This window comes from Diabrotica virgifera, chromosome 8, assembly GCF_917563875.1.
Source record: "Diabrotica virgifera virgifera chromosome 8, PGI_DIABVI_V3a".
Classification (NCBI taxonomy): Eukaryota; Metazoa; Arthropoda; class Insecta; order Coleoptera; family Chrysomelidae; genus Diabrotica; species Diabrotica virgifera.
Window position 1 is genome coordinate 142,841,735 of NC_065450.1, and position 27,013 is coordinate 142,868,747.

At 32.9% G+C, this 27,013-nt stretch overlaps 2 protein-coding genes across 3 annotated transcripts in view; both read right to left on the bottom strand.

Moving 5' to 3' along the window:
* Nucleotides 1-7,048, bottom strand: part of LOC114334145 (spondin-1-like) — a 124,340-nt gene extending 117,292 nt beyond the window's left edge. The window contains exon 1 of the mRNA XM_050658492.1: nt 6,932-7,048. The gene's annotated coding sequence lies outside the window, so the exon portion shown is untranslated. The remainder of the gene's footprint in view (nt 1-6,931) is intronic.
* Nucleotides 7,049-14,832: 7,784 nt separating this feature from the next.
* LOC114334146 (peptidoglycan recognition protein-like) overlaps nt 14,833-27,013 on the bottom strand; it is a 62,293-nt gene continuing 50,112 nt past the window's right edge. The window contains exon 3 of one of the 2 annotated variants that reach the window (XM_050658495.1): nt 14,833-15,785. In XM_050658495.1, coding sequence (XP_050514452.1) covers nt 15,262-15,785 — 524 coding nt within the window. In that variant the 3' untranslated portion in view covers nt 14,833-15,261. The remainder of the gene's footprint in view (nt 15,786-27,013) is intronic. The other variant, XM_050658494.1, reaches the window with a different exon arrangement.

Below are 27,013 nucleotides of genomic sequence, written 5' to 3' on the forward strand. Positions count from 1 at the left end.
TAAAGGAGCTTATTATTCTAACTGGGAAATATGCCACAATTTAAAGATTGGACAGAATGATATAATATATAGCTTCAGAACAATATTAAGAAAGGAGTTATTAACCAACTGCGGGGCCTTCCAAAAATGGTAGAACTTCATACATGTAAGTACCTACCTTTTTAAAAATGTGTATACTTATGTATCAACTATAATAGGTTTCTTGAATGTATCGTCTTCTATAAAAATATACAATACAACGCTATATCAAACATGGCGGGTGCAACGCTGAGGATTTTTTCTGTTAATTTATTTGAGATAAAGATATCATTTAGTCTAAAAGAAATATATGTTTATGGTTAAGAAATGTTATTGCCGAAAACCGTGAATCAGTTAATATGTATTAAATGACTTAGATGTAAACTAATAATACTTTCCCGTAATAAAATTTCTTAATGATTAGGTATGCTGTCTCTTTTAGATTATAAAAATTAAGAAAATTACATATTATTATGTCTGCTTCAATGTTTTACATTGGTTGTATTTTCCCTCTTGTTTTAGCTAAACAATGTTTATTGTGTGACTTAATATTATACAGATAAATAATTAATATTTCATTAACAAAAAGAAAAAAATAAACAAAGATGTGTAGGTTAAATAATGCCATGTTTGAACTACATAAATATGATTGATTATTATTAGTATTAATAGTTCTTATGTGGGGCCGTGTATTTGTTTTTTTTTTGTATTTCCTAAAATTGTCAAAATAAATATCTATTATATCTTTATAAAAAAAAATTTATTAAAGTAAGTTTACTCTTTCTACATAACGATTTTGTTTTAGTGAACTGCTGATATACAAAGTGCTATTAACAAAAGAAGGAAAATTTGAGGAAGTTGGATTTGCCTCTCCATCCTTTTATTGTTGTGTAGAAGCCAGTGGTTTAAGAGTGGAGAAAATATTTGTATGTAATAATAACGTTTTATATCATGTTTTATTAATAAATAATGATTTTACCTTAACACAATGATTTATTTCGCCGTATGTAATATCACTTTATTTTCAAGAAATATTAACTTAACTCTAAATATACGTTTATCTCTGCGAACTATATTTCTTAACATTAAATAAATTAATTATTAATAGTAAAATAATAATATTCCTTACTAAGAAATATTATTGTTCAGAAAGAATAGTTTTCTAATGTGTAGAAAATATATTTTTATGACTAATAAAATTAATTAACATCAAGTGTAATTTCTTTCTGATAAATGGGTTTGAAGTTTGCCAGAAAGTGATAGTTCAATCATGTTTAAGATATATTTCTTTGGCTATAGTAGAATTTATTTGAAATATTTTAGAAAATTATATCTTACCTACAAAGATATACTTCTTAGGCAATATGCCAAGTCGATCTTTCTTAAATATTAATAAAGTTTCTTTATGTCAAGAATTTTTTTCTCTCGGTGTGTATGTGGCCGTTTCTTTCTGTTTTTTTTTTGCTGTTTGCTGTTGTACGGAGGACTAAGTTAGCATTCACAATTTAAAAATCAAATTTACATTCCTAAGATGCACTTGTTTACACCTCTATGTAGCGGTACTTTTTTAGTATTTGACCATTAGCTCCGATGATGACGTTTATGTCGAAAGCGCTCAGCTAAGGAAATAAATTATTTACACACTTTGACATACTACATTTTCATTTTCCCTTACCCTATATTTTATTTCAAATTCGAAATCCTGTTAACTTCTCCATCACAAAAATATAAAGATTTGTTATGTTATACAGGGTATTTACAAAGTTATAACCAATTTTATATTAAAATCGAAACAAGTTTCACTCCCTGTATAAATAAAAATAAGCAAAACAGCAATGGTTTTTTAATGCCATATTTTTTACGTATTATCAACATTTTCAATAATGATTGATATTGCTAATTTTCTTTATATCAAATACAGGGTGAGTCAAAACGCAAGTACATTATTTTCTCAGTAATTTTAAATGGAACATTGTATTTTATATCACTACTGAAAAGTACTATTACCGCACTTTAATTTTTAGATAACATTCCCTATGTCTAAATTTATTAGTTTTCGAGATATATTCATTTTTCAATGGACCAGTAGCGTGGCCACCCAAATCACCAGAATTTAATAAACTGGACTGATTGTTTTGGGGTTCCGTTAATAATGAAGTTTATAAAATACCTTCAACAACAGGGGATGAGATGAAAAATATAATGAATTCAATGATCGTGTTTAGGCGTGCATAAATGTGTTAGCAGGTAATTTTGAACACCTTATGTAATTAAATATTAAAAATATTGTTTTAAAAGTAGCTTCTAACTTTTTCAAGCATGTTTTTTTTTGCAAAATGTATTACTGATAAATTATTTTTCGTTCTTTATTTGTTACATTGTTACATTTACATACAAAAGTAGTGTTTAATTGTCTTCACAAAATGTTGTGATTTTTTTTTTGTAAAATGTATTACTAATAAATTATTTTTATTTCTTTATTTGCTACATTGTTACATTGATTACCGGATTGATAATCAGTAATCGTCAGTTGTCAATTCAGTCATGGCTTACTTAAAATTTAGATACATTTAGACCTAAAAGAATTGGCTCTGAAAAATGAAAATATCTCGAAAACTAATAAATTTGGACATAGGCTATGTTATATAAAAATTAAAGTACGGTAATGTTACTTTTCAATAATGATATAAAATACCATTTAAATTCCATTTAACATTACTGAGAAAATAATGTACTTGCGTTTTAACTCACCCTTTATTTGATATAAAGAAAATTAGCAATGTCAATAATTCTTGAAATTTTTGACAATAAATAAAAAAATATGGCATTAATAAACCATTGCAGTTGTGCTTATTTTTATTTATACAGGGAGTTGAACTTGTTACGAATTTCATACAAAATTGGTTATAACTTTGTAAATACCCCGTATAACATAACAAACCTTTATATTTTTGTAATGAAGAAGTTGGGATGTATGGGATGTGTTATAGGGGTAGTACCTTTCTATCGGAACGGCCACATCGAGCGTCATAGACGGGAGATGGTTCTTGATAACTGGACCCCATAAGACATCCAACTCTCATTTATGGCTCCTCGTGCCACATCCCGGGCAACTGCATTGGTCTGCAGGCTAAACTAAGTGAGGGTAACCAGATATGGTGAAATCTACCGAATGATTGCCGGTATAAGCAATCCCACCACTTACTGGCCAACGGCTTCGGGCGGATGAGCTAGTATGTGGAAGGGCATTTTTTTTGTCCTGAGATCGAGAAATCGGTCTTGAAGGCGGATGAACCAAGGATGGTCAACGGTGGAAGGATGCAGAAGGCAACGGGGAACCACTGCATTAAAGACTCATAGAGTACCCCTAGATAAGTCATTACGGTGTACACAAAAAATAGTGGAAACTCTACTGATCATGGGAATCGGATACCAAGATCCGGCAGAGAGAGAAAAGCACAAGACTACAAGGCTCACTCGGTCGTAAACCTGCAAAATCCTTGTACAAAAATGCAGAAACCAACAACTTTAAGAGTTGCAACGTGGAATGTGAGAAGTTTGTTCTCTGCAGGAAAACTGGATAATGTTGAACAAGAAATGAATAGACTAAACATCGATGTTTTAGGAATCAGCGATACACAATGGCCAGGATCTGGGAAATGTTCAACACGAAATGATGGCGTATTTTATTACTCCGGAATCGACAACAACACCCATCGGTACGGAGTTGGAATCATCATTTCAAAGAAATGGAAAAATTCTCTAATTACCTGTACTCCTTACTCAGAACGCTTAATATTAATACAAATTAAAGAAAGACATAACTTAATAAATCTTATTCAAGTCTATGCACCAACAGCAGATAAAGATGACGATGAAATAGAACAATTCTACAACGACTTAGAAGAAATGCTGAAAGCAATAAAAAAGCAACACATTAACATAATAATGGGCGATCTTAATGCCAAGGTCGGTCAAGGTAAGGTAGGAGAACATGTAGGAAACTATGGACTTGGAAACAGAAACGACAGAGGAGATCGATTGATTCAATTTTGCCACAGCGAAGACTTCGTAATAACAAACACCCTTTTCAAATTACCTCCTAGGCGATTATATACATGGACATCTCCACAACATACCAAAGAAAAAATAGTGAGAAATCAAATAGACTACATTCTGATAGCAAGGAGGTATCGTAATGCTGTTAAATGTACTAAGACGTACCCAGGAGCTGATATAGGCTCAGATCATAACCCGGTAGTTACTGTGATAGAGGCGAGACCAAAAAAGATTAGGAGACCACACAGAAAGACACTAGATTTAGATAAACTTAGAAATAAAAATATACGACAAGAAACAGGAGAAGAAATAAATGAAAACCTCAGTTCAGTGCAACAACAAATTAATGATACGGATAACGTTAACCAAAAATTAAAGTACATAAATACAGCTATACAAACAGCAGGAAAGAAACATCTGACAAAAACAACAACAAAGAACAAGGGGTGGATGACACAGGACATACTAGACTTGATGGAACAAAGAAGAAAGATGAAGAATTACCTAGACAAATACAAAGAAATAAACAAACACATAAAAAAGAGAATAAAAGAAGCCAAAGAGGCGTGGATTAAAGAACAGTGTGAAGAAATGGAAACCTATGAGAAAAAGTACGATGCGTTCAATATGCACAAAAAAGTAAAAGAGATAACAGGAAGCATAAAGAAATGCGAAATAGGTAAACTTAAAGACAAAGATGGAAATCTTATTGTAGATCTAGAGAATAAAATAAAAAGATGGACAGAATACCTGAATGAATTATTTGAAGACGATAGAAACAACTTAACTCAGATAATCAATGCAACTGGGCCATAAATATTGAAAGAAGAAGTAGAATACGCAATAAGAAACGCTAAAAATGGAAAAGCAAACGGACCTGATGAAATCCCTACAGAACTGCTGAAGCTTTTGAATGATAAATCCGTAACCATAATATTGCATATATTCAATACAATATACAGTACTGGTATAATACCGCAAGAATGGTTGCTGTCTACGTTTGTCACCATACCGAAGAAAACTAAGGCAATGCAATGTTCAGATCATCGAACAATCTCCTTGATGAGTCACCTGCTTAAAATATTTCTTAGAGTCATTCACAACCGAATCTATCAAATACTAGACATCGATATTAACGATACACAGATGGGATTCAGAAAAGGATTAGGTACAAGGGATGCTCTCTTTGCCTTGAACGTTCTAACACAGAGATGCCTAGATGTTAACCAAGAGGTACACGTCTGCTTTGTAGACTTTGAAAAGGCCTTTGACCAAGTACGCCACAGTAAACTCAAAGAAATCCTGGAGAGTAAGAACATTGACACCAGAGACATACAAATAATATTAAATCTGTACTGGAATCAGCGAGCTAATATAAAAATAGAAGAACAAACATCGGACGAAATAGAAATACGTAGAGGAGTACGACAGGGTTGTATATTGTCACCGCTCTTATTTAATATCTACAGCGAACAAATATGCCAAGAAGCTCTCTCATATGCAAACGAAGGGATAATAGTCAATGGAGAAGTTATCAATAACATTCGATATGCTGACGATACTGTGATAATGGCAAGAACAGCGGAAGATCTACAACATTTAGTTGAAACTATGAATGAGATATGTAATAACTACGGCATAAGGATGAACGTCAAAAAAACCAAATATATGACCTTCAGTAAGAATCCAATAAATGACACTAGTATCACAATAAACGGTACCCAACTTGAAAAAGTAAACGAATACAAATACTTGGGAACCCTTATCAATGAAACAGGTGACCAAAATCACGAGATAAAAAGACGTATTGAAATTGCCAGGTCTACTTTTATAAAAATGAAAAGATTATTTTGTAATCGTGATATTAGTATTCATCTACGAACTAGAATGTTAAAATGCTATGTATTCAGTACTTTGCTCTACGGTGTGGAGTCATGGACTCTTAAACAGAGGAATATTAAAAATCTTGAAAGCTTTGAGATGTGGTGCTACCGCCGTATACTACGAATAAGTTGGGTGGATAAAATTACAAATGAAGAAGTAATACGCAGAATAAATAACGAGCCAGAAGTTCTACGGAGTATAAAAAAGAGAAAACTTGAATACTTAGGCCACCTGATGAGAGGACAAAAGTACACATTCCTACAAAATATAATGCAAGGAAAAATCCAAGGACGAAGAAATCCAGGCCGTAGAAGAATGTCCTGGATGAGAAATTTGAGAGAGTGGTTTGGCTGTACCACTAACGAATTGTTCAAAACAGCAGTAAATAAAATTAGAATCGCCCTAATGATATCCAATCTCCGATAGGAGAGGCACTCAAAGAAGAAGAAGAATGAAGAAGTTAACAGGATTTCGAATATAAAATAAAATATAGGGTGTTCTATTTAAAAAATCATATGTTTGGTCTGCCACTGTGTTATCGAACAACCCGTAATACTGTAACACTTTAACTAATTTTGTAATGTGCGGTTGAAAGTTGGCTACAATTTTTGTTATTAACTTTTATTGCTATCTATTACTATAGCGGATCTATTGAGCTTTACCCCACTAATCAATCACCCTGTATATGCGATAATATTTTGATTCAATTCTAGTTTTCGTAAAAAAGTTTTGTATTCTACAAAATAATTTATCAGATATTATTTATGCAATAATTGCTTTAACATAGTTTACATACAAAATTATTATAAAACATCAATAAAATGACCCTCATACGGCTCTGTCATCCTCAGGAAACTCTTTGTTACTGACCTTTCACTAATTTAACTGACGTTAGCAAACAAAAGAAAAATAATTTTCAATATCTTAACCAAATAATAAAGAGTTAATGTATATTTTTAGAGTGACTTACTTATACACTGGAACAGAATCACCGATTGAAAACTGGTTTGTTATATTCTTAAAGCAAATAGCTAAAATATAAATGCACTAACCGGGAGTGTGATTTACAAAACAAACTGTGCCAAACAACGGAGCTAACTATGTAACCCGAGTGAACGGAGCAGGTCTAGGAGTTCCCCTTCTTTTCTTCCTGCAGGACTAGTCCTGTGGTCCTGCCGAGATGTATTGAGCAGGGGCGTATTTTGTAAAATTTACACAAGCCTGTCTATTTAAGTTGGCCACATAATATGGGAGAATTTTTTATTAATAATTTTAAGAAAAAAAGTTAAACTTTTGCATTTAGAAAAAGTTCTGCAATATCGAAAGCCCGATGCTAGAATCGCATATCATTAAGATTCAGATACCGTATATTGAGTACGTGAGACGGTATCTTTCCAAATTCATGATTTTGAAAATGGAACTAAAAATCTACACTTTGTAGCTCTGCTTCTTCACGTGCCTTGTCTGTTGCCAACGTTGGCAATTAATATGGCAATTCTGACTTTGTTCGAGTAGGCACGTTTTGAAGGCCTGTACTTTATTCATTAATCTAAAAGGGAAGTTCCCTAGGTTGGCTGTATACCATATAGTTAAAAAACTCTAACATGAAGTAAAACCACTTCTATGTAATTGGTATATTTATTAAAATCCAAAAAATCCCAATGGATTGAGTAAAATATGTCCAATTCAGAACGTTTTCAGACCTATCGGTCCATCATCAGTGAATCTACAATAAAATAAGTAATCCCACTATTAAAATTGAAAGATGGTTGAAATTTTGAAAGCTAGAAAAGTGTCGTTAGATTACTTACGTCCATACTTGCTAAATAGCCCCAGAACCAAACAATGGTTGAATTTATAATTCGATTTACATTATTTAAAAATAATATTAAACAGGCTAAACGCCGATGTTACAGGATATAACCTACGGGAACATGGTGAAACCCTACCAAAAACTCAATCAATCATCTTAGGCCAACATTGACTATAAAGTGTCAAAAGTGTGTAAGGAACTGTTTGAAGTGACATTGACAGTAGAGAAAAAGGTAGTCGATTTTCAAGGTTTATTAACCAAAAAGTCATGACCCAAAACAAATGATAAAGATTTTAATATCTGAAAATGTCTGACATTTTTAAATCTCTTATTTTTTGAAAAGAAAATTGTGATATACAAAATTAATTTAGAATGTAAAATTATTTATGTTGACTGTATACTATAACATTAGATAAAAAGGTAAAAACAGATGATGGTGAGAGAAGAGAAAGAATAAGTATTAGTTGGAATGTTATTGTACAAAATGAATAAATAGGTAGGCAAGTTATTTAAGTCTATATTGTATTTGTGGTTGTATATGCAAAAGGAAAATATTGTTATTTAAACAAATAAATGGAAATTTTTCTAAATAATGGATTTGAGTTAGGATACAGTAAATATACTTAACAGTGTGCAATATGTAAATGAAGAGGATTGTGATTATTATGACATGTTTTATTTTATTTTAAATCACTTTCACATATATATTTTAAATATATTTTAAATATATTTTACACATATATGACAATATTTTAAATATATTTCTTTCTATCACTTTGATCAAACTAATGTTATAGTATACAGTCAACATAAATAATCTTATATTCTAAATTAATTTTGTATATCACAATTTTCTTTTCAAAAACCAATAGATTTAAAAATGTCAGTCATTTTCAGATATTAAAATCTTTATCATTTGTTTTGGGTCATGACCTTTTGGTTAATAAACATTGAAAATCGACTACCTGTTTCTCTACTGTCAATGTCACTTCAAACAGTTCCTTACACACTTTTGACACTTTATAGTCAATGTTGGCCTAAGATGGTTGATTGAGTTTTTGGTAGGGTTTCACCATGTTCCCGTAGGTTATATCCTGTAGCATCGGCGTTTAGCCTGTTTAATATTATTTTTAAATAATGTAAATCGAATTATAAATTCAACCATTGTTTGGTTCTGGGGCTATTTAGCAAGTATGCACGTAAGTAATCTAACCACACTTTTCTAGCTTTCAAAATTTCAACAATCTTTCAATTTTAATAGTGGGATTACTTATTTTATTGTAGATTCACTGATGATGGACCAATAGGTCTGAAAAAGTTCTGAATTGGAAATATTTTACTCAATCCATTGGGATTTTTTAGATTTTAATAAATATACCAATTACATAGAAGTGGTTTTACTTCATGTTGAGAGTTTTTTTTTTATTCATTAATGTTGCGGTCATTATCCATGCTTGCATTCCATATAACAAAAACGGAAATACCAAAAAAAATTTGAGAATTTGGATTTTGAAAAGTAGTGGAAGGCTTTTAGAGGTAAAAATTTGCTTCATGCTAGTGAACGACGCTCTTACTTTTTCTATTCTTATATGTACCTCCTTCACCCGATTCCAACTTAGTTAACTGTTGTTTCTAAGTAAGTGTACACATCCACGTGTTCAATTCTTTGATTGTTTAATATCGGTTGTTTTGCTCGTTGTTGGGTTTTGCTTACTAACATCCATTTAATGTTCGTGATGTTCAGTTTAGCCTGATGTTCAGTTCATAGTGTCGTCAGCATATCTTACATTATTAATTATTTCTCCATTTATTGTCTTATATGTCTTAAATACTTCTTCCGAGTGTATGTTAAAGAGAATAGGAGACAAGATATAGCTCTGCCGTACCTCTTGTTTTATTTCAATTTAATTGGTTAATGTAGATATGTACATAGATCCTACTTTCACTGTGGCTGTTTGACTCCAATATAAACTCGCTAATCTCTCTGTAGTCGATTCCGATCGTATAAAGTACTTCAATTATCTTTTTGTGCTTTATATAAATATTACATTATCGAATGCTTTTGAGTAGTCTCTAAAGTATTTATAAACACGTCTCTGTCCACATCTCTGTAGCGCTAAATGAGTACCTATAGACTAAAAAGTGCTTCTCTTGTGCGAAGAGCATTACCAAACGCAAACTGCGAATCTTCAATTTTATCCTTACATTTTTTGCTTATTCTATTGTATTTAATCCTGCTGTATGCTTTCGTAATGTGGTTAATTAGACTTATCCATACGATGTTGATCATAAGACTTTGCTTTTGGTTTTTTTCGGTACGATGACAAACGTCGACTGTAGCCAATTTTCAGGAAACTCCCTGCTGTAAATATTATTAAAAAGTCTGAGAAGAGAGCCGAAAAATTGACAGTTTGTTTTGCGCAGCATTTTCAATACTTCCCCGTATACGTTATAGTTGCCTGGTCTTTTGATATTTTTAAGACCCTTTATAACTTTCCCCACTTCCGACTTTAGAATAGAAGGGCCAGTATTATCAATGCTAAGGCTTTGGTCACACGGGCGATTTTTTACGGCACCGTAAGAGCCGTAAAAATGAGCGCGAAAATGGGTCCCACATGTCGAGAATAGTAGATGGCCAGACTGAGCTGTAAAATATCGCGCAGAAACATCGAACCGGCCCATCTTTGACGTCGTGTCACAAAGAAGGAACTAATTCATTTTATTGGCCGTCGCGTAGCGCGTAGTTAGACAAGCGTGTTTGACTGCGAGCTACATTTCCGTTAGAAAATGTAAAAAATTAACTAAACTCATTTCGCCGGAATTATTTTATTTTCAAATTTTAAGATTTTACACATAATTATCAGTAATCTTGTTCTTAATAAAGAAATATTCATGAATTTATTTTACTTTTTGAATTATAACCAGTCCTATAAACAGGACTCTGGGCATCATTGTTATCATAATATTGAAAGTATGTATGAATGAGTTTAAAACAGTTACGAGAATTAAAATTTTTATTTACATCTATTCCTGTTTTCATTTTCCACAGTATGTTAGTGCCACAACAAGTAACTAGCCACAACAACGACCAAAAACCTGTATTTTTATCTCGCGACACGCCGTAATTTACATCCCCGTGTGGCCATGCTTTTTACAGCGCTTACTGCTCTTACGACGCCGTAAAAAATGCCTGTGTGGCCAAAGCCTTAGTGTATACCCACTAGGACGGTCATCAGTAAACAGTTCCACATAATATGTTTCCTACACCCTAACTACTTTTTCGTGGTCTAGTTGTAGATTGCATTTATCGTCGCTAGCCCTTTCGATAACGCATTGTAACTTTATTTGTTGTGAGTTCTATAACGCAGAAATTAGGTATATTTTATTTGTAGCTCTATATCTCAGAAACAATTAATTTTTGAGTCTTGGGGCACTAAAAACTTTTGATCCGCATGACCAGAGCTACCTCTCTGCAAAGTTTTAGTCAATTCTACTAAAACCACATTTACATACGTATACAAAAGTACGTATATAAAAAGTAAAAATTGGCGAAGGAAAATGCTACCCTAATGTAGAACCATATGGGCTTGGCGAACGAAACGACAGAGGGGATCGCCTAATAGAATTTTGCCAGGAGCATAATGTTATAGCCGCAAATACATTCTTTAAATTACCTAAGCGACGCCTTTATACATGGAAATCGCCAGTTGACAAAGACCACAAAATCGTCAGAAATCAAATTGACTACATCCTAATAAAGCACAGATATCGAAACTCAATTCAGGCAGTAAAGGCATATCCAGGAGCAGACGTATCTTCTGATCACAGTCTTCTTATTGCTAGGTTTCAACTTCAACTAAAAAAGATGCAAAAAAGCTGCAAGAACAATAAACTTAATATACAGAAACTAAAGTCAGAAGAAACAAAAGAAAATCTGAAACACGAAATCAACACAAATCTAGACAGAAACCCAGGAAATAATTGCAACGTAGAACAGTAGTGGCAATTCTTCAAAATCTGTATATTAGAGCCAAGTAAGAAACTACTTACTACAACCAAATGTAAGAAAGAAGAATGGATGACGGAGGAAATTCTAGAGTTGATGAATGAAAGAAGAAAAAAAAAACCATTAATAAGACCCGCTATAAAGAGCTTCAAAACCAAATAAGAAGAAAAATTAGGGAGGCTAAAGAAACCTACTTCTCTAAAAAGAGATACAAGAACTGCAAAACACATATGACAACTTTCAACTTCAACCTACATAAAAAAATCAAAGAACTAGCCGGAATAGGAAATCGAAGAACCTCAAATATATTGCTCGACAAAAATGGAAATATTATAATGGAGACAGAACGAAAACTACGACTGTGGAAAGAGTATATGGAGGAATTATTTCATGACCAGAGAGAAGCTAGTACATCCGTAGATAGCCAAACGGGAGATGTAGGCCCAGAGATAACCAAATCAGAGGTTAGTCAGGCAATAAACTCTATGAAAACCAATAAATCTGCTAGTCCAGATGAATTACCTAACGAGCTGATAAAGTTGGTAAACGAGAAAAACCTGGACATAATAGTAGAACTGTTCAACGCTATCTATAATACAGGAATCATCCCTAGAGAAATGTTGACATCAGCATTTTTTGTGTTTGCCAAAGAAAGTGAATGCCAAAGAATGCAGTGACTGCCTAACCATAAGGTTAATGTCACATACCTTGAAAATTCTATTGAAATTTTCCACGCCAGAATACACTCTAAATTGGAGCTGGATATTAGTGACACTCAAAATGGGTTCCTCAATTGTATGGGTACTAGAGAGGCATTATTTTCCTTCAAAGTGCTGACATAGAGATGTTTGGATGTTAACCATCCTCTTAACGTCTGTTTTATAGACTACAATAAAGCGTTTGATAAAGTAAAACATGATCGACTCATGGAAATCCTAAAAAAATAAAAACCTAGATGAAAGAAATTTAAGACTAATAACACACATTTATTACAATCAGCGAGCAATAGTAAGAATTGAAAAGGAAACATCTGAAGAAATGGAAATAAAGAGAGGAGTCAGGCAAGGCTGCATACTATCACCTCTATTATTTAACGCTTATTCTGAAGAGGTAATACGAGAAACTCTGGAAGATAAAACAGTCGGCATAAGAGTAAATGGTGACTTAATTAACAACATCAGATATTCAGATGATACAGTAATAATAGCCGATAGTTTACAAGACCTGCAAAGACTCATGAGTAAAATAGTAAGGTGTAGTAGGGAGTACGGACTCTCTGTCAATATCAAAAAGACGGAGTTTATGAAAATTAGTAAAACAACCATAATACCAACGGAATATTGATAGTAGAGGGCCAGCAGATCGAAAGAGTAAAAAAGTACACTTACCTAGGAACACTTATAACAGAAAATAATGACTACACTACAGAAATAAAAGTCAGAATCGAAAAAGCACGTTCTAATTTTATAAAAATGAAAATGTCCTATGTAGCAAAGATTTAACATAAGCTCTTAAATTACGCCTAACAAAATGTTACGTCTGCAGTGTACTATATTATGGAGTGGAATCATGGACGTTAAATGTAGAGACAATGAGACGACTTAACGCCTTTGAAATGTGGACCTATAGAAGAATCATGAGAGTTTCCTGGGTAAATAGAGTTACGAACAATGAAATACTGAGAAGAATAGGTAAAGAGAAGGAAGTTGAACTTACAATTAAAGAAACAAAGCTACAGTATCTCGGACATGTGATGCGGGGCGAGAAGTATGGCATCCTACGACTCATAATGCAAGGAAAGATAGATGGAAAACGAATCATCGGAAGAAGACGAATTTCATGGCTGAAGAACCTGAGAGAATGGTTTGGATGCAGCTCAAAACAACTATTTAGAGCTACTGGCTCAAAAATTAAAATAACTATGATGATTTTAAACCTCCGTAGCGGAGATGGCACCTTAAGAAGCAGAATAAAAAGTAGACTAAAACTAACCTAAATTAAATAAATTAAAACTGGATCAAGAATATTTAAGGGATTTGTGGCACGAAAGGATTGAACCAAGGTAGCTGTATTTCGTCTACCCTTTTCAAAATTTATCTGGAACAAGCACTCAGATTGTGGAAAAGAAAATTTAATGGCATAATCTATCTCAATGAGAAGACAATACTATACACTTTATGTTTTGCTAACCAAATTCTGATTGCGATTGCTCAGGATCATGACGAGTTTAATTGCATGATGCGGAAGCTAATAAGATAATATAACAAATGGGGTGTCAAAATCAATATTAAGAAAACTGAAGCCATGTATATTGGAGGGACAAAACAGTCCATTACATTAGACGATGGGGTAGATATTAAACACTGATGAATACAACTACCTGGGCACGAAGATGGAACACTCTATGCTGCTATAAAAAACCGAAACATACAGGGTAGAAGGTAGAAAAGCCATATCTAACGAGCGGCATTCTGTGGGACCAAACAATATCTAAAGAGAACAAACAGCTCATTTACAATACCATACTTAAAAGTTTAATCACATAATATGGCAGTAAAGTTTGACCACTGAAACAAATAACAGAGAAACTGATATTAGGAACAGAAATGGATTTCTGGAGAGCAGCAGGCAAATCAAGAAGAGATCGGATACCAAATGAGAGAATATTTTCAATACCATACACCACAATACCATACAATATTTTAACAATACCATACTTAAAAAGTATAATCACATATGGCAGTGAAGTTTAACCACTGAAACAAATAACAGAGAGTCTGTTACTAGGAACAGAAATGAATTTCTGTTAATACAGAAATGAGAGATACGAGAAAGTATGGGAGTCACACATACAATAATTTATGACACAAAAACAAAACAACTAATATCTATGGTACGGCCATGTACAGATAATGCCGGATGACAGGATCCTTAAACTTAAACAGATTTTAACATGGAGAGTGAAAAAAAACAAAAAAATTTAGGGTGATTTTTAATTTCAAATATCTCATTCTAAAGAGACTTTTTGGTTATTCTAAGGGACCCTCGGCCCTCGGTTATAATGTATTCTTTCATTCTGCGTTTAAATTTTTCATTTTTCAAAAATATTTATTAGCTTTCTCAGGATTCCAAAAAAATAAATGCATTTAAAACAAATTGTTGCGCGAAATATTGCGCCTACGCCCTTAAATTAACACATTTGGAGTACTAATTTATAATTATATAAATAATATACATTAGTTATTAAAATTTAACTATTTCTTACGAACTAATATTAAAATCCATTAACTTCTTTATGGAAAAAATATTTAATTTATTTTTCCAGGATTTTTAAATTTTTCAGGTAGGTGAAGTAGTCCAGTTCTTATTATTTTCTTCTTTGTTTAACAGAAATCAATGTGCCAATGAAGGCAAGGTATTGTAAATTTTTCCAGCGAGCTTCAAGTTTAACGGAGCTATTATTTTTAAATGACATTTTGTTTCATAGTTCTGTAGACCAATGAGGCCATAACTTGATTAATTCATAAAACGTTTTTCCTGGACTTTCTGTGTTAGAAAATTGACTAGCGCCCATTATCTTATAATCTTTGGTTAGATAACCCTTTTGTATCGCTATATCAAGTAGTTTGTGAAGAGCATTAATCATTGTTCTGGGTGGTGGTTGTTCGGAAAACGTACCAATAAATGCAACACCATAACTTTTATCGTTAACCCCTAAAGTGTGTTCTCCTTCTACCTTCCAACCTCTACCTTCGTAAACAGCACCACTACCACCAATCAGAAAGTTATATTCGATGTCATTTAATCTGGTTTCCATATTAAAAGTCTGTATTTTACGAGTCTGCAGAATACAGTCAGCTTGTGTACTACATGATTTAGTATTAGTGTGATGAATTATTACTGTGGATACAGGAAGAGTTAGACCAATTTTCGGCCCCGAAGGAGGTTGTGCTACCCAGATAATTCTGTGTACAATTCGTAGATGAGCGGTAGTTCCGTTGACATCTAAAATAAGAGAAATAGTTATTAAAAAGACAGTTTATATTTCCTTTCGATTCAGAGGCGCTGCACAATCTCTAGACAGCTGTTTCTGCCTTACGACTTCCTCAGTAGAGCTGCGTACACACTTCTGAAGCAAAACGAAACCAAACTGTCTATTTATGTAGAATTTTAAAAATAGTTTAAAATCGAATTATGGGACGCTGCTGCGACATCTCTTATAGAAAAGTGAAAAGTCTCAGATAAAAAATTCACTAATAAAATAAAAATTAAAATAGTAAATGATTATTTAAATCAAAAATGAATAATAATTTTCAATTAAGTTGCAACACGAAACTATAGTCGCATTAGGTATATTCTAGTAGTTCAGCAGGCACATCTACCGGTTTCGAAATTTATACTCTCTGATTGAACTTAGGATATAAAGCGGCTGTAGATTCGTGTTGCAACGAAATTAAAAGTGGTTATTCATTTTTGATTTACAAGTTTACTCCGATTGGAGTACGAAGGGAACCATTCTCGTTGGAATTTTACTGCGCTGAACAGATGGGATGTGAATTATAAATTGTAAAATTCCCTCATCTTCTTTAGTCTCAGCATCCGTTATGGCTTGCAAATTTTAGAAGCATCGGAGGTGTAACCAGAGAAGGTTCCCATTGTTTTCGGTCTGATGGAATGTAGAGTAATATTTTTAAGAGTAAACAGTAGCGCGTCATCAATATTTTTGTTTTTCGAAGGTTTTGCGAACTTTCAACAGTAAGGCAACAGTGCGTCGGTAATTCAACACTGACAGTGACATTTAATGTCACTGTCAGTGACTCTTTTTGAGTCAGAAAATTTTATACTATCAAAAACAATGTTTTTTCTACTCATAGGCGCGAAATGTTGCCGAGTCAGTAAGGTTCGATTTCTTGTTATAAAAAATTGATTTTTAGTAGATCCTATGTGACACAAAATCTAGGCATGGGATAAACAAGTTTTTTGAAAAATGTGTATTTTTTTGTTCTTAATGGCGGTACAGGCTCCTTTTTGCAATATTTTATTTAGTTATTCGCTCCGAGCGGTAACAAAGTGTCAAAGCAAAATCGACCGACTTGCCCATAGTGGCGATTGTTTGAATATTTTTAAGGACGCTTTATTGATGTTTAAATGGGACATTTAAAAATATGCCATTTCACGTTATTTGTTGTGTTGTTTACTGTAAAAATACATGGAAAAGTAGTGATTTGAAATACTTTTATTTTCCTCCCAAGAAAAATTAGATCAAATAATAAAATTAATATTAACGCTTTTATAAGGATGAAGTGAGGTTAACTTTTTCTATATACATATACAAAGGATGTGGCAATATACACTTGATATAATAATACATATTATTTACGTTTTTATAATTTTTGTACATATTAAATACACTTTTTAGCTCTGATAAATCCGAATTTACTCCAAAAAGTACGGATACGGTATGTCCTATAAAACTTCACTATGTTTTCACTAAAAAATGTTTTTGTTGAACTATGTGTGTGTTTATGTTTTATTGGCACTGGTTTCAGCAACCAACTGGCCAGTCAATGTGTTTTGAATTCTCTCTTTTACAAAATATATGCTTAGTATCTAAATTAAAACTATTACTACTACTAAGTTTTTTTTACTGTTTTTTTTTATTTTTTTTATTATATTTTTTAATATATTTTTTATTTTTTTTTGTTTAGTTTTTTTTTTCTTTTGTTTTTTATGTATTTTTTGTATTTTTATGTATTTTTGTTGAACTGTAAATGACATAAAAGAATAAATGAATTCTAACAATTTGTATTCGTTTATTATCACTAGAAAATTAAATAATATTCAAGTTTAACAAAATAATCCCATAAGAGTCAATACTAGAACGTCCTTACAAAACTCACAGCGTGTCACGTGACTGTAAATTTCTGTAAATAGAGGGGAGACGCACGAAGCCAATAGAGTAATTTCCACATACTAACATATTTCTCAAATTGGACCCTGTACCGCTATTCTTTATTATATTACGAATATGTGTGCCAAATATCTCGACAAAATTTTCAAAATTACAGCCGCAATCTTGGACCGCGTTTGTTGCTACCTGTTGATCGCTACTCTATGCTCTTAATATTATTTTATGTGCTATTAGATTGAAAACTTATTGTTTTTAATTATTTAAATCTGAAAACTTCACTTGGAATTTATTTCTGGTACATCTTTAATCGATACCTTTTACAATATGCAGTCACATTCCTCTTTCATTCATCTAGGAAAAGGTCCGAAAGAAAGTTCCTAGTGGCTAGTATGTACTTAAGTCTGAGTAAAGATAGAAATGAAAAAGACAGTTTATGTTTCCTTTCGATTCAGAGGCGTTGCATAATCTCTGGACAGCTGTTTCTGTCTTACGACTTTCTCAGTAGGGAAAAGTGGGGATCATTCGGCACATTTGACTTTGGCGATCAAAATCTAAAACATAGCTAACGATGATTTGTTCCACTATTCAGTGCTAATGGGGGATATTACATTAAACATATTTTATGTTACTAATTCACTAATTTTCTATAAGCAAATATAGAAAAATCGATTTATAGATTTTCTTGCATATTGCCGAATGATAACCACCGGTGGGGAAAAGTCATCTACGATGTAGGGATCATTCTTCGGCCCTTAGTCTGGTTTGTTAAAAGTTGCTTATTTGATACAAAAAGACACATTAAAATAAGTAAACAAAGGTTTTTATTACCATTACGTTAATCACCAAACTCTATAGTAGGTAAGTAAACTAAAATAATTAATCGTCATTAATGTGGTCAAAAATTTATTTCACGTTCAAAGGCGAAAAGTTAACATTGAATTAAACACATTCGAAGTTCTTGAAGTTCCTATAATGATCGGGGTCGGTAACACTGCTGCAATATCCTTTTTTTCCATAACTGAAATATCATCAATATCAGGAAACACAAAACTGTTATTTCCTTTTTTTTCGTAAGAATTTAACTACAAAATCGGCATCTTGTAGGGAAATTATTTTTCCTATGTAATAAATTTCTAGTTTCTTTGGAACAATCTTACAAGTATAAAGGCATCTATAGAAAAGTTATCCCTGTCAGAAATAAACTTCATATCCGGCAAGAAATCTTCGTCGGACGACTCATCAAACAAAAGATCGATACTCGATTCACTTGAACTGGATATATAGTATGGTATAACTAGATCCACACCCAGACATTGAAAGTTATTCTTCAACACCAATTTGTTCTATATGGTCCACATAATGTTCAGAAAAACGTCACAGTTTGGGGGGGGAAGGGGGGGGGGGAGAAATCGGTAAATTCGTAGTTTTTAGGTTTTTCTTCAATATTTCTAAAACTATGCGGTTTAGCATGAACAACCTTCTATACAAAAATATTCTACATTCAATTTGAAATAAAAAAGTCCCTATGCATAATCCTTCTAAAATGAACGGTTCCAAAGTTACAGAGGTCGTATAGTATAATTTGTCCAAAAAAAGGGCTAACTCAGACATCCAAAGTAAAAGTTTTCCTCCAACACCAAATTGTTCTATATGGTCCATATATTGTTCAGTAAAAAGTTACATCATTTTGAGCGTCCAGTTTGGGGGGAGATCGGGGAGAAGTCGGTAAATTAGTAGGTTTTTTAAGTTTTTCGTCAATATTTCTAAAACTATGCTTTAACGTAAACAATGTTCTATTCAAAAATGTTCTACATAAAATATAAACAAAAAAGATCCTATACATAATTGCTATAAAATCAACGCTTCCAGAGTTACGGAGGGTGAAAATTGCAGGTTTTCGATACTTTTTATATGTTTTGGGCAATTTATAATAGTATTACTGATGAAAGAAATTTTCTTGCTATGAAAATTTGCTATTTCAGTGGCCGATGGTATGTTAGTGACAAGCCCTTGAAGAAACGTCAACCTCACCAACCAAAATCATCATCAATTGCCCAAATAATATAAAAAGTATCGAAAACCTTCACTTTTCAGCCTCCGTAACTCTGGAACCGTTGATTTTATAGCAATTATGTATAGAACCTTTCTTGTTTTAAATTGTATGTAGAACAATTTTATGTAGAACATTGTTTACGCTAACGCATAGTTTTAGAAATATTGACGAAAAACGTAAAAAAACTATGAATTTACCAAATTCTCCCCCATCTCCCCCCCCCCCCCAAACCGAACGTTTAAAATGGTGTAACTTTTTACTGAACAATATGTGGACCATATAGAACAATTTGGTGTTGGAGGAAAACTTTTACTTTGGATGTCTGGTTTAAGCCTTTTTTGGACCAATTATATTATACTACCTTCGTAACTTTGGAACCGTTAATTTTAGAAGGATTATACATAGAACCTTTTTTATTTCAAATTTAATTTAGAACATTTTTGTATAGCAGGTTGTTCATGCTAAACGGCATAGTTTTAGAAATATTGACGAAAAACGTAAAAAACTACGAATTTACCGATTTCTCCCCCCTATCCCCCCAAACCCGACGCTCAAAATGGTGTGACTTTTTTCTGAACATTATGTGGACCATATAGAACCATTTGGTGTTGGAGGATAAGTTTCACTTTGGATGTCTGGGTTCTGCCATTATTTGGATCAATTATATCATTATTTCTTTTAATATACTAATATTTATACATACTAATATTTCTTTTGGCACTGTTTCTTACCAAATATCGTTTAACTGATTTTTTCGCTTCTACTATTTTTTTATTTTCCTCTCTTCTTCTAAAAGTTACCTGTTTTCATACTCAGGCGAATCAGTATATATAGGTCTGGATCCCGCGTATGAAAAAAAAGTTGATTAATAGCAAGCTGAAAATTTGTTAATAGGTTAAGGGTGTCTAGTAGGATAAACTTTGATATATGGGAACACTGTAACAGGGGCAGTTTTAATTGTGGAACAGCTTAAAAATTTGGAACAGTCAGAACATGAAAATGGCACATTTATTTTGTCCGACAGAACAGGCATAAACTCTCCGAACAGAGATTAAACTCTCATTCAAAAATAAGACTGCTATTTATCACCTGTCATAATTCCTGTCATTTGACATACTCTACATGTTCCACTCATTAAAACGCCAATTTGGTGATAAATAACAGTCTGATTTTTGCATGAGAGTTTAATCTCTGTTCGGAGAGTTTAACTCTGTTCTGTCGGACAAAACACATGTGCCGTTTTCGTGGTCTGACCGTTCCAAATTTTTAACCTGTTCCACAGTTAAAACTTCCCCTGTTCCAGTATTCCCATATATTAATGTTTGTCCGACTAGACACCCTTAAGCCAATAACAAATTTTCAGCTTGCTATTAATCAACTTTTTTTTCATACGCGGGATCCAGACCTACTCTTTAAGTTTTCTACAAGAGGTGGGCTGTTACTTCTTTGAGAACAGAACCATCACCACTTTCAGTGGATGCATTAATTTCTAACTGATTCTCAGCTAGTGGTTTGTCGGTCACTTCGCTTGCTATGAAGTCCGCCTCGTTAAATAGTTGGCGGTTTAAAGGATAAAGTCCAGTATTTTTGAAGGATCTTGTAATGTTTTTAACAGAAAAAGCACTTTCATATGCACGTTTTGTCAGAGAACCTAAATGTCTAATTGTTATGAACTTAGCTGGATTTGTTAGCAGCCAGTCACGATGCGCAGCCGCTAGATACGTTTTAAAAGGGCTGTACACTCCAACGTCCAAAGGCTGCAACCTGTGAGTGGTATGAGGAGAGAACGACATCAGTATGATTCCATTTTCTCGACACAGTCTTATTACATCCACAAAAATGTGGGATTCATGGTTATCTACAAGCAGCAAAACCCTATTTTGTTGAGTACATTTCACGTGACTGACAAAGTGTTTTATTACCCCAGGAAAAACTTATGATGTCATCCATCCCCTCTTGTTTCCAAAAGCAATAGCTGAGGCTGGATATTCATCTCCTAAGTATTCCACTGGGTTTCTTATTCTGGGGAATACAAGAACCGGTGGAACTTTACCTCCTGCTGCATTAGCAATACCAATAAAAGTAAAAGTTCCCCCCTCTCTTGAGAAGATATATGAGCAAATTGCTTCTTACCCTTAGAAGCGACAACCCTCGTAGGAGACATCACTGTCGTCAAGCCAGTTTCATCTAAGTTCCATATTTGTTCTGGTCTAAACATGTACTTTTCAAGAATGGATAATATGTATTTGGAAAAAAAATCATCAACGACAGGTTTATTGAATTCCATTGCCCTGCTGATGCTTGTGTTCTCTGGCTTGCGTAAAGATATATCTTTTTCATGCCTTTTCATAAAGCCTTTTAACCAGTCAAGACCTAAAAGAGAAACTTTTAATATAAAACAATTATTACAATAATCATATGGCACAAACCTGCGATCTTGTTAAGATTCCAAGATGTTGGCACGTTACATCGTGGTATGGAAGTGGCATAATCGAAGACAAGACTTCGTATATGCTTGTAGTTTAGCCCATAATTCAAATTAGAACATTTTTTTATGTAAGATACAAGTTTTTCTTCTTGAACTATTGTAAATATTTGTCGTGATGTATATTTGCTTGAAAACGACACATCCTCCTCACTTTCCTTACCAGACTCATCCCAGGCAGCCAGAATCTCTTCTTTTGATTTCTTATTTAGAAATATTTTTATACGTGATTGTATTGTTTGTCATTTCATACTATATTCTTGGGCAGCTTTATACTCACTAAGGCTTTTAGATAAAACTGCTTTAATAGCCAATTTCATTCTCTCTTCACTTATGTCACACCGGTTGGTCTTTTTAACATACTTTTTAGGCATCTAGAATGAACAAATAATCTGTTAAATATTTTAAATGATGTTTTATAGAAGTAAATAAACAAAGTTATTATTTTTACATGGGAAACATTCGGCTGGTAGCCGAATGTTCACCACCTGCATTTTAGATTTATTTTGTGCAGAAAAATTTAGGATAAAAATTATTTGAGGTTATGTTTTGCGTTAATAACATAGGTGATATAGTAACCTAGTACGTATTATACAAATCAAAGATCTAAAACAAAAACGGTGTTTACGACACAAAAAATAAATTTATATAAAAACTTACCTCGAAGACACTATTTTACACTTTACTCGGAAAAAATATCTAAAAAGCGTGGGAGCACCGAGAACAACTAGCCCGGTAAAATACTGATAAACTTCCAACCGTTTATACTAAAACTGGCGCGAAATTCAAATAGAATTCAAAATTATTAAGTTAAGCCGAATTTTCTCTATAGCCGAATGTAGACCTCTTTCCCCTAAATCTTCGTGCGCACATCTGAAGCAAAACGAAACCAAACTGTCTATTTATGGGGAATTTTAAAAATAGTTTAAAATCCAATTTTGGGACGCTACTGCGACATTTCTTGTAGAAAAGCAAACAGTCTCAGATGAAAAATTCACTATTAAAATAAAAAATAAAATAGTAAGTAATTATTTAAATCTGAAAATTTTCTTGTTAGAACGTCTTTCTGGTACCTCCTTAATCTCTGCCTTTTACAATTTATGAGAACAAGTGACGACGAATAAAGAAATCTAAAAGGACTCTACAATATGCAGTCATACTCCGCTTTCATTCGTCTAGGAAAAAGCTTTGGGTTCCACATTGTAACTTTCCTTACATCTTTTTCTTCTTCAATTCTTTTTAAGTGTCCATACCACAGTAGTCGCTGGGTATTGTATGTCTCTTATTTCTAAATTCAATAGCCTTTCATAATCTCCGTGCACTGTCTTCTTTGGTCCATAAATTCTTCTTATCATTGTTCTTTCAAATATTTTTAACATTTCTGCTTCCCTCTTTGTTAGACTCATGGTTTCTGCCCCATATATCACCACTGATCGAATTGCTGTTCTGTATACTCGAGTTTTCGTAACCCTGTTGATTTTGATTTTTTTTGTGTTTTAAAATACTTTTGTATTTATAATACGCTCTATAACTTGCTTGTATTCTGTTGGTAAATATTTCTTTCCTCTGGATCTTTGTTTTCCTCTCTATTTTCATATATTTAGTTCTCTCTTCGTTTATTGTTAAGCCTCTTTTCACCGCTTCCTTTTCAATTTGTCTGGTAATGTCGTCTAAAGTTCTTTTGTCTCTTGTCAGCAGCACTAGGTCATCAGCATATGCTACTATCTGGACTGAATTGTTAGAGATCGTCCCATTGAGTTTGCACCTCTTAATTATAACGTCTAAAGTTATGTTAAAGAGCCTAGTTGACAGCCCATCTCATTGTCTTACTCCTGCATTCTATTCGAAAGCTTCTGTTATTCCTTCCTGCGTTAATACGGATAGCTATGATTCTTTCATCATTATTTCCACGAGTCTTATTATCTTTTCAGGTACTTCTATATTCTAACAATAAAAAACTGAAAACGTTTGTTTTCTATACTTCCACAAAATTTATTATATCTAAGTGACTACAGCTGTTTCGGCGGAGTCCGAAACAGCTGTAGTCACTTAGATATAATAAATTTTGTGGAAGTATAGAAAACAAACGTTTTCAGTTTTTTATTGTTAGATAAAATGAACTTCCATCAAGTAACGGTCGAATCCATCAACTTCTATATTCGTCATATTGTTTACTATTTCCCGTCTCTTAATTCTGTTAAATGCTTGCTTGAAGTCAATAAAAAGGATATGCAGCCACATGTCATACTCATATAATTTCTAGACTTTCTGAGTCACTATGTGTATGGCATCTACGGTAAATCGTCCTTTCCTAAAACCATTTTGCTCCATCAATCGTTTATTTATAATTGTGGCCAAGATCTTATAAACTACATTTAGAAGAGTAATACCACTGTAGTTTTCACAAACTTTTGGGTTTTCTTTTTAAATATTGGAACAATTAACCCTTTTTCCAATTCTTTAGGCATTGATTTTTTTATCCTAATCTGTTTAATCAGGTTATACAATATTTGCTATATCCTCTCCATATTTAATAAACTCAATAACTAAACACTCTGTTCCCACTGCTTTATTTTAGTTGGCTTATCACTTCGTTATCCTATGCCGTTGGCTCAAAACAGACCTAAATAAGGCACAAAAATAAATAACTTTGAAAACTAGAAGAAGTTCCAGAAAAAATATTCACAAAACATGAAGTAAAAAATATTATACATCATCGATCCAAAATATAACCCAGAATATGACCCTATTACTGGAAAAACTCATCAGCAACTCCCATAGAACGGCTTCCAATTTCTCACACAGTTATTTAACTCTATAATGGGATTATGTTGTTTCCCATCACAATGGAAACTAGCACAGATGACAATGATAAATGATAAAATCAAAAAATGTACAGTCCTAGCGTCTTATGAGTCTTCTAGTGGTTTCCAAATTTTTTGAAAAGCTGAGACTTACTATATGTACCTATATAGGCTAATGCCTGTACAACATAGAGATTAAAAAGCTATTACCATCACAGTAATGTGATGTAATGTGAAAATGGAAATGGGCTGGGCACAACGAAAAATATCAAGATAGAAGATGGAGTAAAGACATTGGCCGTTATAGACCATATACTGCAAAAAGGTCAAGAGGTCAATCGCAAAAATTAGATTGAAAGATAACATTGGGCAAAGCGCAGGTACAATGTGGAAAAGGCAAACAGAAGACAGAGACAAATGGAGACAAATGTGAGAAGCATTTATTCAGTACATTAATAGATTTTAGGCTATAGATAGATAGACATATTCAAATGTCTGACCTTGTAACGGTCCACCCGTTATAATATCATTTTTAGCGCTGTAATTATTTTAAAAATTATTTTCTCTTGATCGCTTAATTAAGTTCTTAATTTTCTCGTAAAGGACTTCTCATGTGACGTCACAGTGTACGGAACATAGTTGAACCGTTCCTTGTCATTTAATTCGTCTTCCGTGAGAGTTTGATGTCTTCCTCGCTGAATGAGAGAGGAACGTTTTTACTTGACTGTGGGCTGTGGTTCGAATCGGTTATACCAATGGCGGGTTGATAATTTCAACTACTTGAATTATTTTTGGTTAATTTTCAAGTGAAAAGTTATCTGGAGTCTGGAGTATGGAAACATGTGTGGAACTCAACACCTCATGGAATCTGGATAAGAATCAACCCGCTAAAATATTTATTTTTTCATAATAATTTTTTTATATATAGCCTGGTTTTTTTTTGTGATGGAACATTTGATATATTAGGTTCATTGTTAAATTTCTTAGTCAATTCATTATTTGGATTTTATGTATATTATTTCGATTACTGAACATTCATTCAAGGAAAATTATATATTAATAGATTTTTGTTAGACATAACCAAACATATGCAATTCTCAATTAATATTGGAAATAATTATCATTTCTCTGTAGGTTTTAAATTGACTGAACATCCAATATTTTTATTAATTCAATATATTTTTACAGATATTCTCTCAGATAAATCATATTCAAATTTCACATTCAATGTCATTTGTTCAAGTCTTCACACTCAAAATAGTTCAAGGTTACCTGAGTAAACCTATAGTTACCTAAAATTGGTTTTTGTTCCATTTTTAATGGTCGGTTTTTCTATACTGTTCCTTCTAAAAAGTTTCCTCAATTATTTCTTCTTCCCTTTACTTTTTGCTCATATTTCAAATGGGAAATAAAACTGGGAATGTTTTTTAGCCATTTGGGAGAAACCATAAGATGAAGTCGTAGCCCCTTCTTTGACCACCTAGGGAAACCACCACAGCCACAGTCAAGTCACCATTGGGAGTAAGTCATTTTTGGGAACAAGCTTTTCGGGAGCATTCCAGCTCCTTTTCGTCCTGCCACCTCCTTTTCGTCCTGCCACCTGGGCCTACGGAGGGCATGGGGCCGCATCATCCTGATGCTCATTTCTGAGGATGCAGCAGCAACCTTTTTAGGAGTCGTTTGGGAACATTTAGTGTTGTGTTTTAAGTAACTATGGTTTTTATATATCAGACATTTATTTGATACATTATGTTTAAATTTTTTTTTTGAGATTTAGCGTACCTTTGTTTTTATATGACATATTTATATGATATATTTGGTTCCCAAACTTTGTATTTACGGTAACTTCTTGTGCGCAGGAATAAGCCTAGAGAAAATTAGGTTTTTGATACTTTATTATTGCTTTGATATTGGTTTATGTAATTCGGGTAAATTTATTTTGTAATATTACTTGCTTGTTTCCCAAATATTTTATTGTTA